The following is a 13,881-nucleotide window of genomic DNA, read 5'->3' on the forward strand; positions in this document are numbered from 1 at the left end:
CTGCACAGATGGTTCCGAGCAAACGAGCAATGCACATAAAGAAATGCCTATCTGGAGCGTTCAAAATTTTCCGGCAGGTCTGAGCTGTCGTTACATGAGGGCGACTTCTCGGTGGAGCAGTCTGCTTGCGTTTTTTAATAGTATCTGCCTGCACATGCGTTAAGCAGAGGCGTCAAATTGATCAACCGGGCGTAATGGCTCCCCCTTGACGAAGCATGTATTGTGAAACAGGCAACCTGTCGGGGTTTGTGAGCGCACCGGTTCCAATAAGATAAGTGACACATAGCCTTTATATCTATTTATGCAGTGTGATAAGTAAAAGGATGTAAAGATAAAGTTATTTGAGCATAGGTAGGTCAGGGGTAGAGTCTGTGATTAGAATATTTACACGGGCAGAGGTTCACCACGGGAGTGAAGTGAAACCAGCCGTGGCGATTATATGAGACTCACCCCGCACAACATAGTTTGACTCCTGGGAATCCTCCACTACTTTTTTGTTTTGTATATCCTAGAAGTAAGCAGTGGATTTTCCCAAGTCCATCTTAATCATGGCTTATGGATTTTCATTTAGGAAATTATCCAAATCTTTTTTAAACCCTGCTAAACTAACAGCTTTTATCACACACTCTGGCAGCGAATTCCAGAGTTTAATTACACATTGACTGAAGAAATATTTTCACATATTTGTTTAAATGTACTACTTTGTAGCTTCATTGCGTGCCCCCATATCCTAGCATTTTTGGAAAGAGTAAACAAGTGATTCATGTCTACCTGTTCCACTTCACTCAGTATTTTATAAACATCTATCATATCTCCCCTCAGCCGTTTCTTCTCCAAGCTGAAGAGCCCTAGCCGCTTTATGCTTTCCTCATAGGGAAGTCATCCCATCCCCTTTATCATTTTCATTGCCCTTCTCTGTACCTTTTCTAACTCCACTATATCTTTTTGGAAATGCGGTGACCAGAATTGCACACAGTATTTGAAGTGCAGTGTCATGGAACAACAAACAACGAATCAATCCTCATGAACACATATGACGTCAGTCAACACAAGCATATGATGTCTGTCTATGGTGCAGGCAAAAAGGTTTGCTTTATGTCAGAACACCACTGCAAAGGCTGTCAGGATCATTTTCTTTCGCTATAAAACTTTGCCATAATAGAAACACGTTCTTTACAATTGTGTGTATCTTGTGCTGTCAAAAGTGCTTGTATCTTGCGTTTGTCTGCAGCAGACATGAGTGGACGTTTCTTCCTGTGCTTTCTGCAGGAGTATGACGATGTTGAGTCAAGGGGAGAGGACCTCTATGACGCAGTTGTTACTATTCTGCTTTTTTTTTTTTTCTTGGGCATGTACAGAGCATCAATGCTTACTGCAAGCTAGGTGCTTTCTCTACCAAGCTGCAAATAGACTTTCCACATATCTCATTTCCACAATGAATATACATGAGATAGACTTGTATGTACTACCTTCATTGTATAAAAATCTATCACAGGCATATCGATTATAAGTATCCTGAGTGTGTCCCGAGGACTGGGTTGAGAACCCGTGCCCTAGATACATGCATGTGTGTGTGTGTGTGTTTTAGAGCTGTATCAAATATTCTTATTCGATTCAGTTTGGCCCTGAATATTTATTTATTTTTGTGCCCCGCACTTCCCCACTCATGGCAGGCTCAAAACGGCTTAGTGCCCCGAATACATTATTTGTATTTGGTCAAATAGTGATTTAAATTCAAAAACGAATAATCAAGGGCTCTACTGAAACTGGTTCCACTGGGGGAAATTTTCTAAACTTTTTCTGTGTGTAAAAGCTGGACCAATAAATAAAAATGGAAATGGTCTTAGGCATGCGTGAGACAGACAACAAAGAAGGGATAACCCCCAACACCAATAAAACTAGAAATCCCAACTTGGAGTATTGTGTTCAGCTTTGGAGGCTGTATCTTGTTGCAAAGGATATAAAAAGACTTGAAGCAGTTCAGAGAAAAGTGACAAAAATGCTATGGTGTTTGCTTAGCAAGATGTATGAGAAGAGACTTACTGACCTGAACATGTATACCCTGGAGGAAAGGAGAAACAGGGATGATATGATACAGACATTCAAACATTTGAAAGGTATAAATCCGCAGACAAACATTTTCCAGAGATGGGAAATTGGTAGAACTAGAGGACATGAATTGAGGTTTAAAGGGGGGGATTATTATTATTACATTTTTACCCCGCGCTTTCCCACATAATGCAGGCTCAATGCGGCTTACATAGTAATTTGAAATACAAAGTTAATAGAATTTTAATAAAACAGTAGTAAAACAATGTAAAGTTGGGCTTAGTAGTGTATGATAAGTTGAGCTAGATAATATATGACTAGAATAAAAGAGGGTAGACAGGATAGGATAGTGTAATTTGGGAGAAAGGGTAAGGAGGGATAAAATGACTGGGGAATAATGTCAGGAAGTATTTTTTCACGGAGAGGGTGGGTGGATACTTGGAATGCCCTTCCATGGGAGGTGGTGGAGATGAAAATGGTAACGGAATTCAAAGATGTGTAGGATAAACACAAAGGAATCCTGTTCGGAAAGAATGGATCTAAAGAAATTTAGCAGAGATTAGGTAGCAACACCACTAATTGGGAAGCAAAGCCAGTGCCAGGCAGACTTCTACGGTCTGTGCCCTGAAAATGGCAAAGACAAATCAAGATCAGGTATACATATGAAATATCACATCATACCATATGTAATGAGTTTATCTTGTTGGGCAGACTGGATGGATCGTACAGGTCTTTATCTGCCATCATCTGCTATGTATGTTACTGTGCTAAATCCTACTGAAATAAACACTTGATCTCTGATTTCACGTTGCTTCTTTTATTATTTGCTGTGTTAAAAGCTCAATGCCCATTATTTGTATTTGGTATTCATATTCAGCTGAATAATAAAATATGCTATTGTGACAGTCTCTGGAAAAGGTAACTAGAGTACTGGATTCAAAATGTTGAGAATGGCTGCTTTTCCATGTCATGGGTCCATAAGCAGTCTGAAAAAGTTACACGTTTGAATTTCTATGACTTTTTTTTATTTTTTCACATAAAAGGATAGGGTTTGGACTGTTGTATTGCAAATTGTTTGGTCTAACAGACAGTGTAGTAAATTTAAAACAAATCGGAGAAAATTTTTCTTCACCCAACATATAATTAAACTCTGGAATTCGTTGCCGGAGAAAGTGGTGAAGGCGGTTAGCTTAGCAGAGTTTAAAAAGGGGTTGGATGGTTTCCTAAAGGACAAGTCCATAAACCGCTACTAAATGGACTTGGGGAAAAATCCACAATTCCAGGAATAACATGTATAGAATGTTTGTACATTTGGGAAGCTTGCCAGGTGCCCTTGGCCTGGATTGGCCGCTGTCGTGGACAGGATGCTGGGCTCGATGGACCCTTGGTCTTTTCCCAGTATGGCATTACTTATGTACTTATGTACATTAAAACCCCATTTTATGTTTCTGGAGATTTTAGTCACCTTTTCCCAAAGATGATCATACATGTGACAATACTATTATCACCGTCTTCTCTGAAAACAAATCACAGGCATATTCATTGCCATGACAAGGCTGCATCATTTCCTGTGGAACTGAAGTGTTCAGTTTCTCAATGAGCTGAAAGTTGTAATGATAATTAATTCGCTGCTTTCTGTCTGTGACAGAGTCCACTGCACTGCCTGCTAGAGAAGCTGCACAGCCGCATATAGAGGGCAGTTAAATAACCATGCACCTGTACAGTATGACGCTGATTATCTGGATGTCCAATTATCCGGACTGGCATCACCCCCACCCCCCAGTCTCCATTTCCCACAGATAGTTGAAAAATTAAAATTGCTCACCAGAAGGATAGAAAACGGCCCGGCGAGGCGCTAGTGTCCTTCTTTCTGTCCAGCTCCAGACAGTGCCATATCCTTCTGGTGAGCAATTTTAATATTTCATAGATTTGTCCAGTCATCCTGATTTATAATTATCCGGACTACCCCCTGTCGAGGATAATCTGGATAATCCGCGTTGTACTGTATTATAGGCTCCTATTCTATAAAGGAGAGTAGGCATTTTTTTCCCTTATAGAACATTAGAGTAACAGTACCTGCCTATATATGTATCTATGCTGTTAGGTGTAAGCACTTACACCTACCATAGATGTGCATATAAGTTCTGATGATAGGCACATAAGTGTGAACTCCACCCACTCTCCGCCCAGAGTTTGCTTATGTGTATACCAAGGGTTTTCAACCCAGTCCTCGGGACACACCTAGCCAGCCAGTTTTCTGGATATCCACAATCCGCCTGATATTCACCGCTATTTAACTGGCCAGGAATGGCTCCTGGCTATTAAATAACCTTAAGCTGGCTAAGAGCTAATATTCAGCACAAGATAGGTGGCTATCTCAGCTGAATATTCTAGCCTGGCCATCGGCTATGATGCTATTCATTGACTGACCTGCATAAATAGCAGGTGTGGCTGCAATAACTTAGCCGGTCAGCTGATGAATATCAGCTTAACCGGCTGTGTTCATAGCGGCCAAAATAGAACAAAAATTAAATGCTGGTCACTGGATATTTCTCGGCATTCAATTTCTGGGTTTACCGCCAAGTGCAGGAGTTAGCCAGGTTGCCTCCCGCTGTCTGAATGTCGGCCCCAATGAATATACATAAATTTGCATGTTCAACTTCCATTATATGCAAAGTAACATAGTACCATAGTAGATGACGGCAGAAAAAGACCTGCATGGTCCATCCAGTCTGCCCAACAAGATGAACTCATGTGTATACCTTATCTTGATTTGTACCTGTCTTTTTCAGGGCACAGACCGTATAAGTCTGCCCAGCACTATTCCCCGCCTCCCAACCACCAGTCCTGCCTCCCAACACCAGATCTGGCACAGACCGTATAAGTCTGCCCACCACTATCTTCGCCTCCCAACCATCAACCCCTCTTCCCCCCACCGTCTCCGCCACCCAATTTCGACTAAGCTTCTGAGGATCTCATGTATAATTATTGTGGGTATCCTGCAAGCCTGACTGGCTAAGGGGGCCCTTTTACTAAGCCTCGTAGGCGCCTACATGCACCCAACGTGTGCCAATTCAGAACTACCGCCCGGCTACTGCGTGGCCCGGGTGGTAATTTTCATTTTTTATGCATATCCACTACATGCTCCGGAAAATATATTTTATTTTCCGGCGTGTGGCAGTAACCGGGCAGTAATTAGCATTGTACGCACGTTGACGATTACTGTCCGGTTAATGCGCGAGACCTTACCGCTAAGTGAATGGGTGGCGGTAAGTTCTCAGGCCCAAAATGGACACGCACCAATTTTTCAGAGCACCTTAGTACATAAGTACTTAAGTACATAAGTATTGCCATACTGGGAAAGACCAAAGGTCCATCAAGCCAACATCCTGTTTCCAACAGTGGCCAATCCAGGTCACAAATACCTAGCAAGATCCCAAAAAAGTACAAAACATTTTATACTGCTTTTCCCAGAAATAGTGGATTTTCCCCAAGTCCATTTAATAATGGTCTATGGACTTTTCCTTTAGGAAGCCATCCAAACCTTTTTAAAACTCCGCTAAGCTAACCACCTTTACCACATTCTCTGGCAACGAATTCCCAAAGTGTGTCTGGAGGACTGGGTTGAGAACCTCTAGTGTATACCCCGTTGTCAGTCTGACTTATTCTTGTTGTATACCGCCTTGAGTGAATATCTTCAAAAAGGCAATAAATAAATCCTAATAACTAACTAACTAAATAAGTGCTATGTAAGATATGCACATATTTACAGGCTAGCGGTTAGGCAGAATTTTGGCATCTACGCATGTATGTGTGCACACAAGCATAAATATGCCAATTTTCTAACTTATGCATGTAGTAGATATGTAAATGTTAGCATCCACTTGATAGAAGTATCCCCTGTATAGAGTCAGTACTGTAAGGGCTGTATTTTGTATATTTTTTTCTTCATCCTAAGTCGATAGAACAAAGGAAGCAGCATGTTCAACATTAGAGCCGGCTTTGGAATGAATTTCCTCACAAGGAAAGGATTGTTTCAGCCAGTGTCAGTGCTGCTGGGGAATGCATCTGTGTGTCAGTAATGTTTGGCTCGGGAGGGAACACAGCTGGAGCTGCGTGCTCTCAGTCATGCAAAGTGAAATTTATAACAACAAGAAAAAAGGGGGAGAGAGTCGAATGTTGGGGAATTATATGCTGTGTACGCTGCAGGGAAGGTCAGGGTTCTCCCCCTCTCCCCAGCCAGGAATGTTTTGGTCCCACTTTTAACACCATGGCATGAGATATCTTCATAAGGCAGTCTGAAAGTTGGGGTGGGGGTGGGATATTGTAACTGTGCTAAGGGAGCTTTTAAGGGGACAGAAAAGGAGGGACATTTCTTTCCCCATCCAAGAAGGGTTTGTTTATTGGGAATGTGGAGGGAGGGGAAAAAGCTTGTTCTGGAAGGGAGGAGTTAAGGGGGGAGGAAGTTTGAGAAACAACTATGATGATCAGTTCTAAACAATAAGTTACTGATAGGCCAGAATGATCAGTCACTAACCAAACTACAGCATGAATGGCCCTACTGGAGCAGCCCGATGCCATTAACATAACAAAAGAGGACAAGGGACAGCACAAGAGACGAGGCAGATACACTGAAGGGGCTTCAGGACCTCAAGGATCTACAGAACCAGGAGAAAAATGGTGTGTTGCTCTCTAAAATTATGGGATTTAAGAATTATTGGAAGGAAGCCCAAGTCTAAAGGGACAGAGATAATCAGCAAGAGCATGATGATAGAGCTGGCTTCACATCACATTCTTTATTAACCTCCTGTCTGGTCCTCCCCCACCCCCTGGCCGTTTTGCTTATTTTTATGTTTTTTTTTAATTCCGTAGTCGAGAGAACAATCGGATGATGAAACAGAGGAGTCGGTGAAGTTCAAGAGGCTGCACAAGCTGGTGAACTCCACTCGCAGAGTCCGAAAGAAACTGATTCGGGTAGAAGAAATGAAAAAGCCCAGCATGGAAGGTAACAGACTCTAAACAAGTGACTACAGATGCAAAGATCACCATATGTTGATCAAGCAGATGAATAGTGAGGTGACCCTAATCACAGTACAAGAAATAGAAATAATTGGCGCCCTTTTCGTAAACTGTGCTAAAATTTGTAGTTACCGCAGCTTAACATGAGACTTTACCATGCGGTAGCTGCAAATGTAATGGGACAGCTGTTATAGGTGCCATGTTAAATTTTGCAGATACCGTGCGGTACTGTGCTTGGAGCTAGTGCAGAGGTGGTAAGTGGCCTCTGCGCTAAACTGCAAAAGTGCCGATTAGCACGTGATATTCAGACTTAACTGACCATGACTTAGCAGGCAAGGATAGCCCTGCTTTTTATGCGGCCTTATTTGACTGCTAAGCCTGACCGCTTACGTTTCGAATATCGGGTCTTAATTGGTCACGCCCCCGGAATGCTCCCAACATCACCTGCTTTATTTTCAGTGCTAACCGGGCATTTTCAGAGGTTAAATTCTGCTTCCTGGCCTGTTAACTTGCATTAAATATCGGGCCCTACCTGGTTAATGTAGTTTAATGAAAAGGCTTCATTATCTCATAAATAAATAAGAGGGGGAGGAAGACCTCAACGTCACTTATAAACTAAATAGTTCCCCCCCCCCCCCCCGATATTTAGCCGGCAGCAGGCAGTGTAGTTAGCTGCCGCAGACTGCGCTGACCCTGGATATTCAGTGCTGTGTTGTATCCAGTGACTGGTATTGAATATCTGGTTTCAGTTTTAGGCGCAGCAACTTAACTGGCTAAGCGAATGTTCAGCGCTAGCCGGTTAAGCTAATAGCATTTAAAAATAGGTCGCTTAAATAGCAGACCTATCTTAACTGCTCAGCTTACCCGGTTTAGAGCTGAATATTCGCACATAGCTGGCTAAGTCATGTGGCATAGCCAGTTAGCAGCTAGCCACTAAGGGGGAGATTCTATATATGATGCTTAAAAAAATCGGCACTAAAATCGGTGCCGACTAAGCATATTCTATAATCGGTGCCTAGATTTAGGCGCCGATTATAGAATACACTTAGTTGATATTTCAGCGCCTAAATCTACACATATCCATTTCCACCAACAAAAATGTTGTGTAAATCCCGGCGCATAGATTTAGGCGCACTGGGTCATATTCTATAGGTGCGTAAATTTTGGAACGCCCATGAAATTCCCATAACCACGCCCCTTTTTGCCTACACATTAGAAGTTCGGCACACATCTTTACAGAATACACTTGGCGAATTGTGCGCCTAAATTCTAATTAGGGCGATCACTGACAATGTCCATTGTTTTGCTGATTTCAGCTGTTTTAGGGCGGCTGTCTATGCAGTAGATAACGTTAAGTCTTTGCTATACATCATACCAAGGTCTGCTTTCCTAAAATAAGATTTTTCCTTGCTCAATATAATTATTTTTTTAAATGGGGGCCTTGTTTTTTAGACCACTGATATAGGAATATTCACAATAACTCTTTAGTTTATATGTGAGATGATGCTGAGGTCTTTTTTTCCCCCCTCATATTTATGTATGAGATCTTTATTTTTCTTGGACTGTGATTTGGATCACTTCATTATTTGTATGTTAGGTAAAGTAGAATACCTGCTTGTGATTCTAATGTGCAATCTGAGCTCTTTACGAGGTTGTTTTAGCCTGGGTTAGGCAAGGAATTGCTTTAAGCACAGAACAAGAGGAAAATCGTTAATAAATCAGGCCCCTGGAAAGCTTCAAATATTCTTGTGACTTGCAAACTATAGTGTGAGAGGGGCCCAGAGGAGATTTGATGAATGGTCACTGTGTGTTCAACTAAGTTTATATTACAATTAAAATTGGCATCAGTTAATTGCACCATGGAAAACAGATTTTCAAAGAGTTGGACCCACTACAATCCAGTCTTGCCCTTCAAGCACGTGAGTCTTGTGAATTCAGGCAGTGTGTGCATTCTGCCAGTCTCTGATACCATGACTGAACTTGCCAAACCGCTCTGGATTTACTTTTGATACCTCCCTTCTTAATTCTGTATGTTGAAAGCTGGAGTATGGCTCTGATCTGATGAATGTATTTTAAAAGCCAGGGCTAAGCAAATGCTGCTTAACCTTATAGACAGGGAAACGTGAGGGGTAGTGACAGAATTTTACCTTGTGCTCTTATCTTAGTAATTTCTTGCAACCACTAACTATTTTAATTGGCTTTGAATGGTTAGTATTTGGTTTTAATTGGCCAGCAGATAGGATGGTATACTGAAAGCAGAGTTTATATGTATAACTAATTGCAGGATTATAAGTGCCCTGTGCAACTCATCCACTGTCACCCCTGATGCACCCTGCCCGCTTCACCACCAGAAATGAGAGGAGACAGGCTGGGGGCAATTTCTGCACCCCTCCATACTACTCACACAGCCCTTGGTTGGTACCATGCTATATAATAAGAAAATGTCAGAGAGAGCCGCAGATCTGGTCGCTCTCAGGGGCCAATGCAGAAATCTACCATGGGCAGAAGCATGTGGTTAACAACCGGTCGATAAACTCGTTTGTGGTCAGATGATGTAGAAAGGATTTCAGTGCTGAAGTTAACTCATCAGCGCACAGAATTTTAAAAAGTACGATAAGGAGGATATCAGATTGTCCATAGCAATATAGAGAAGTTTATCAGCAGTGCACTAATGTCTACCAGGCAAGTTAACTTGAAAAATATACCGCCAGGCCTGAGGCCGCATAGAAAGGGTTAGTTGAGTGGATTTTAATGCTCCCTGACCCAACCCAACCCCCTATCCCTGACAACTTTCTGCATTGGCCCTTTGTTTCTGGTGTTTAGCAGCACCCCTCCCCAAGACCCCCACCTCCACCCACCCCACCTCCCATGACCCCCTCTAGCTCCCCATACCACAACCCCTAACTGTGTACCTGGAAGAGGCAGAAGTGATGCCTACTCACTCATGCCTCTGTGTCGCCATCTTGAAAAATGGCAGTGCCTTATCCTATGCAGTGCATTCTCAAAATACCATGTGGGGTCAGTCTGCCAAATAAGGGCAGTGTAGAGGCAGGAATGAGTAGGCATCGCTCCTACCTTTTCAAGGTACGCAGCAGGGAGTGGGGGAGATGCTGCTAGACACAAGGGATTTTATTTATAATGTTGAGGCAGGGGGGTTGAGTTGGAGGAGGAAGGGGGGTACTATTAGACACCAGGGACAAGAAAGTTATCAGGGGCAGGGGCATTGGAGGGGAGGAGGAAGAGGGCCACTAGACTACCAGGAATTTTGTTGTCGTTAGGGGGAGGGTGGATGCTAACCCAGTGGCATCCTTTTTTTTTTTTTTTTAATGTCACCCTTCCACTGAGTGTATGAGCCAAGCACCACATTTTGCAGTGAGCTACGAATTATTGCCGTGTTTTGTAACATGACAGTAATTTGCATGCTCATTGCTTGCAGCATTGCCATGGTATATTTTTTCATTAATTTCTCTGTAGAAGCCACATTCTCAGCCATGAGTGTATGGCCCTGCCGCATGGCTTTCTGCATCATTCCCTCAGTGCCAGCTGCACTTGCAAACTGGGGGAAACATCAGAGAGAAGAATTCTGCAATTCTGGTCACCGTATCTCAAAAAATATATAGTGGAATTAGAAAAGGTATGTCTTATACCACTCGAATAATTATATAACCGCACTTATCTGTAGTGACTCTGTTTAGTGGTATAAGTTTAGCCACTTCAGACACGATATATTCTATACCGCCAGACACTCAGACTTATAAGGGAGTACATCTTAATTGGAAGTACTATAGAGACTTAAAAAACAAATAAAAAAAAGAAAAATCAGAAGGAGGGGGTTAGTCTATGATTATAAGCGTCACGAGACAGGGGTTCACCTGAATTGGTGTTAAAAATCACCCTTGTGACTGTATGAGACTTTCCCAATATATAACAAAAGTCAGTTTTGTTTCGTCCTCCCATCTTTACTTCTACTAATGAGTTTTTCTAGGATAGGCAGCATAAAATGTATTGTACTGTTTTGAGATCTTGCCAGGTACTTATAACCTGGATTGACCACTGTTGGAAACAGGATGCTGGACTTGATGGACCTTTGGTCTGTCCCAGTATGGCTTGGGCACAATATTTTTGCTTATTGTGAAAACGTTCAAAAATAATGTCACTTCAATGCTTTTTATTGTAAACTGATCAATAATTATAGATTTAAACATAGGGAGTAATTCTGTATAGGGTGCTCAAAGTTAGGTGAAGGTTGAAGGGTTTATTTCCAAAACCCACTAAGTCTGTATTAGTTGCATTGGACTTAGAGGGTTTTGGAAATAGGGAGGCTTGCTTTTCCCAAGAAGGCCATGAATATTGTGAGGCTGTTTACAGCTATTCTGCATTCTGTTTTAGATTCTTTAACTTGTAATTTGTCAATTTGTATTTTGAGTGATGCAGAACGGGTAGAAGTGAATCGATTTTTCACTCTTTCAAAAAGTACAATGACCAAGGGACACTCAATGAAATTACATGGAAATACATTTAAAACAAATAAGAAGAAATATTTTTTCACTCAAAGAATAGTTAAGCTCTGGAACTCTTTGCCAGAGGATGTGGTATCAGTGGTTAGCATATCTGAGTTTAAAAAAGGTTTGCACAAGTCCCTGGAGGAAAAGTCCATAGTCTGTTATTGAGATGGACATGGGGGAAGCCACTGCTAGCCCTGGGATTGGTAGCATGGAATGTTGTCACTAATTGGGTGTCTGCCAGATACTTGAAACCTGGATTGGCCACTGCTGGAAGCAGGATACTGGACTACATAGACCATTGGTCTGACCTAGTATGGCCATTCTTATGTTCTTATCTTTCATTGCTTTTTATTCTGTAGTTTTTTTAGGGCTGTATTTCGATGAAATACAAGGAGCTACAGTGGTACCAAAAAATACCTTTAATTGCTCAATTAATCATTATTACAAATTTTAATTGAAATTCAGCCCTAGAAATAAGCCCTTCAATTAGGCACCCAACTGAAATCGCGCAAATGGGAGATAATGATAGTTGAGCGCCGAAACAAGGGTAAAACGGCAGGTACACACACATAGGCTCTAATCTGTAACTGGACACCTGAATATTCTCACATGCAAGCGCAAAGGGGGCGTTCCTGTGGGAGTGACATGGGCAGGGCATTTTAGCATGCATTTTGTAGAATAATTCCATTTGCATGAACAAGTGTATCATTTACAGCACCCATGGCATAAGTGTTCACACCTAAATGTCAAGTTATTCTACTATTCTCTAACAGATTAGGGGGTCCTTTTACTAGTGCGTGCTAATGATTATCATGCGCTAATTTATTTATTTATGATATTTATATTCCACATTATGTCAAGTAGGATTCAAGTTTAATGTGGCTTACAATATAACAAAAGTAGAACTGACAAGGTATTCTGATTACATAGAACAAAGTAAATATATATACATATAAATGCAAAATTGCTAATAACAGCATATCATGAAATCCTGATCATATAACATGTTTGTAATACACAGGACAGAATGTGAATATGGACAGAGTTGTTGTTATTGTAAGTTTAGTTAGAGGGTTAGCTATTTCTATTGTTAGAGGTCGATCTTCTCAAGTGAGTTTTCAATAGTTTACAAAATATGAGATAGTCTTCAGTTTGACTGAGTTGTTTGGGTAGAGAGTTCCATCTGGTTATATCTATTAGCACGCCTTAGTAAAATTAGAAAAGGTACATGCTAATGTGCAATTATACAATGGTAGCTGAGTATCCTAATTTTAGGCTCCTAAGTTTGAGCATCCTTTATTGAATTGACCCCTTATGTCCAATAAACAGCTTGTCATTTAAATTATTGTTTCATTCTGTTTGTTTCTCTCTTGATGTGCTATTTATTGACATTCACCCCCATGGCGCTGAAAGATTGGTGTGCGGATCAGAGATCCACATGCAACTGAATTGCGTCAATTATTGACTAATTTGGTGCAGTTATTAGTGATCTGCACAGACCGTGCCTAACTGGTCTCTCGCAGATCTCAAAAGGCGGTGTGGCCATGGGAGGGACATGGACGGGTCATGGGTGTCCCGAAACATTGCACACAGTGTTTTAGAGGGTCAGCACGCCCAACTTGGATGCCGGGATTTACATCAGGTTTCAGCAGGTGTATGTCTGGCAGCCAGAGTTGGGTGTGGAAACTGGCACTAAACACTATTCTATAAAGCAGATTTTTACCTTTTTCATCTCATGACACATTGACAAGGTGCTAAAATTGTCAAGGTACACCATGAGTTTTTTAAAGAATATATGTCCTCGCCACCCCTTTCTTGCCCTGCATGCCCTGCCCCCTCGAGTTGACCCCCCCCCCCCAGCACACACAGTTAACGTTAAAAAATTGTTAAAAACCCTCCCTTTTTTCTTCATTCTTTTTTGGGTTTGCTTTGATCTAGAAAATCTCTCCTTTATAAACCTAGAAGTGATCCCTGGCTGGCTTCTTATGTTTTCAGATTGTTAGCCTGTTCTGTATTTGAATGTTAAATGAAATGGAACAACTCCTTAGTCAGTGGGTATGTTTGATACAACAAGAATATTTGTATTTTGTCCCCTGATCTGTAGGGGTTTCTTTTTTGTGGTTGTAATGTTCTTTATTTAATAAAGATTCTATAAATTAAAAAATAAATAAATAAAAAAAACCCACTAGTCTATAATATTTTTTCATAAAGGCAAGATAAAAATTTAAGAGTTCCTAAGAATTGAGAAAAAAGAAAGAAAAATCCAGCAGTCAACCGCAGGAGAAAGAAGCTTCAACAACAGCTTTGA

General features: G+C 41.4%; 1 protein-coding gene across 3 annotated transcripts in view; it reads left to right on the forward strand.

Moving 5' to 3' along the window:
- The window catches only part of SASH1 (SAM and SH3 domain containing 1), a 568,634-nt gene that overhangs the window by 462,157 nt on the left and 92,596 nt on the right, over positions 1-13,881 (forward strand). For all 3 annotated transcript variants that reach the window (XM_030198038.1, XM_030198036.1, XM_030198037.1), the window contains one exon: positions 6,922-7,054. In XM_030198038.1, coding sequence (XP_030053898.1) covers positions 6,922-7,054 — 133 coding nt within the window. The remainder of the gene's footprint in view (positions 1-6,921; positions 7,055-13,881) is intronic.

This window comes from Microcaecilia unicolor, chromosome 3 (genome assembly GCF_901765095.1).
Source record: "Microcaecilia unicolor chromosome 3, aMicUni1.1, whole genome shotgun sequence".
NCBI classification, from domain to species: Eukaryota; Metazoa; Chordata; class Amphibia; order Gymnophiona; family Siphonopidae; genus Microcaecilia; species Microcaecilia unicolor.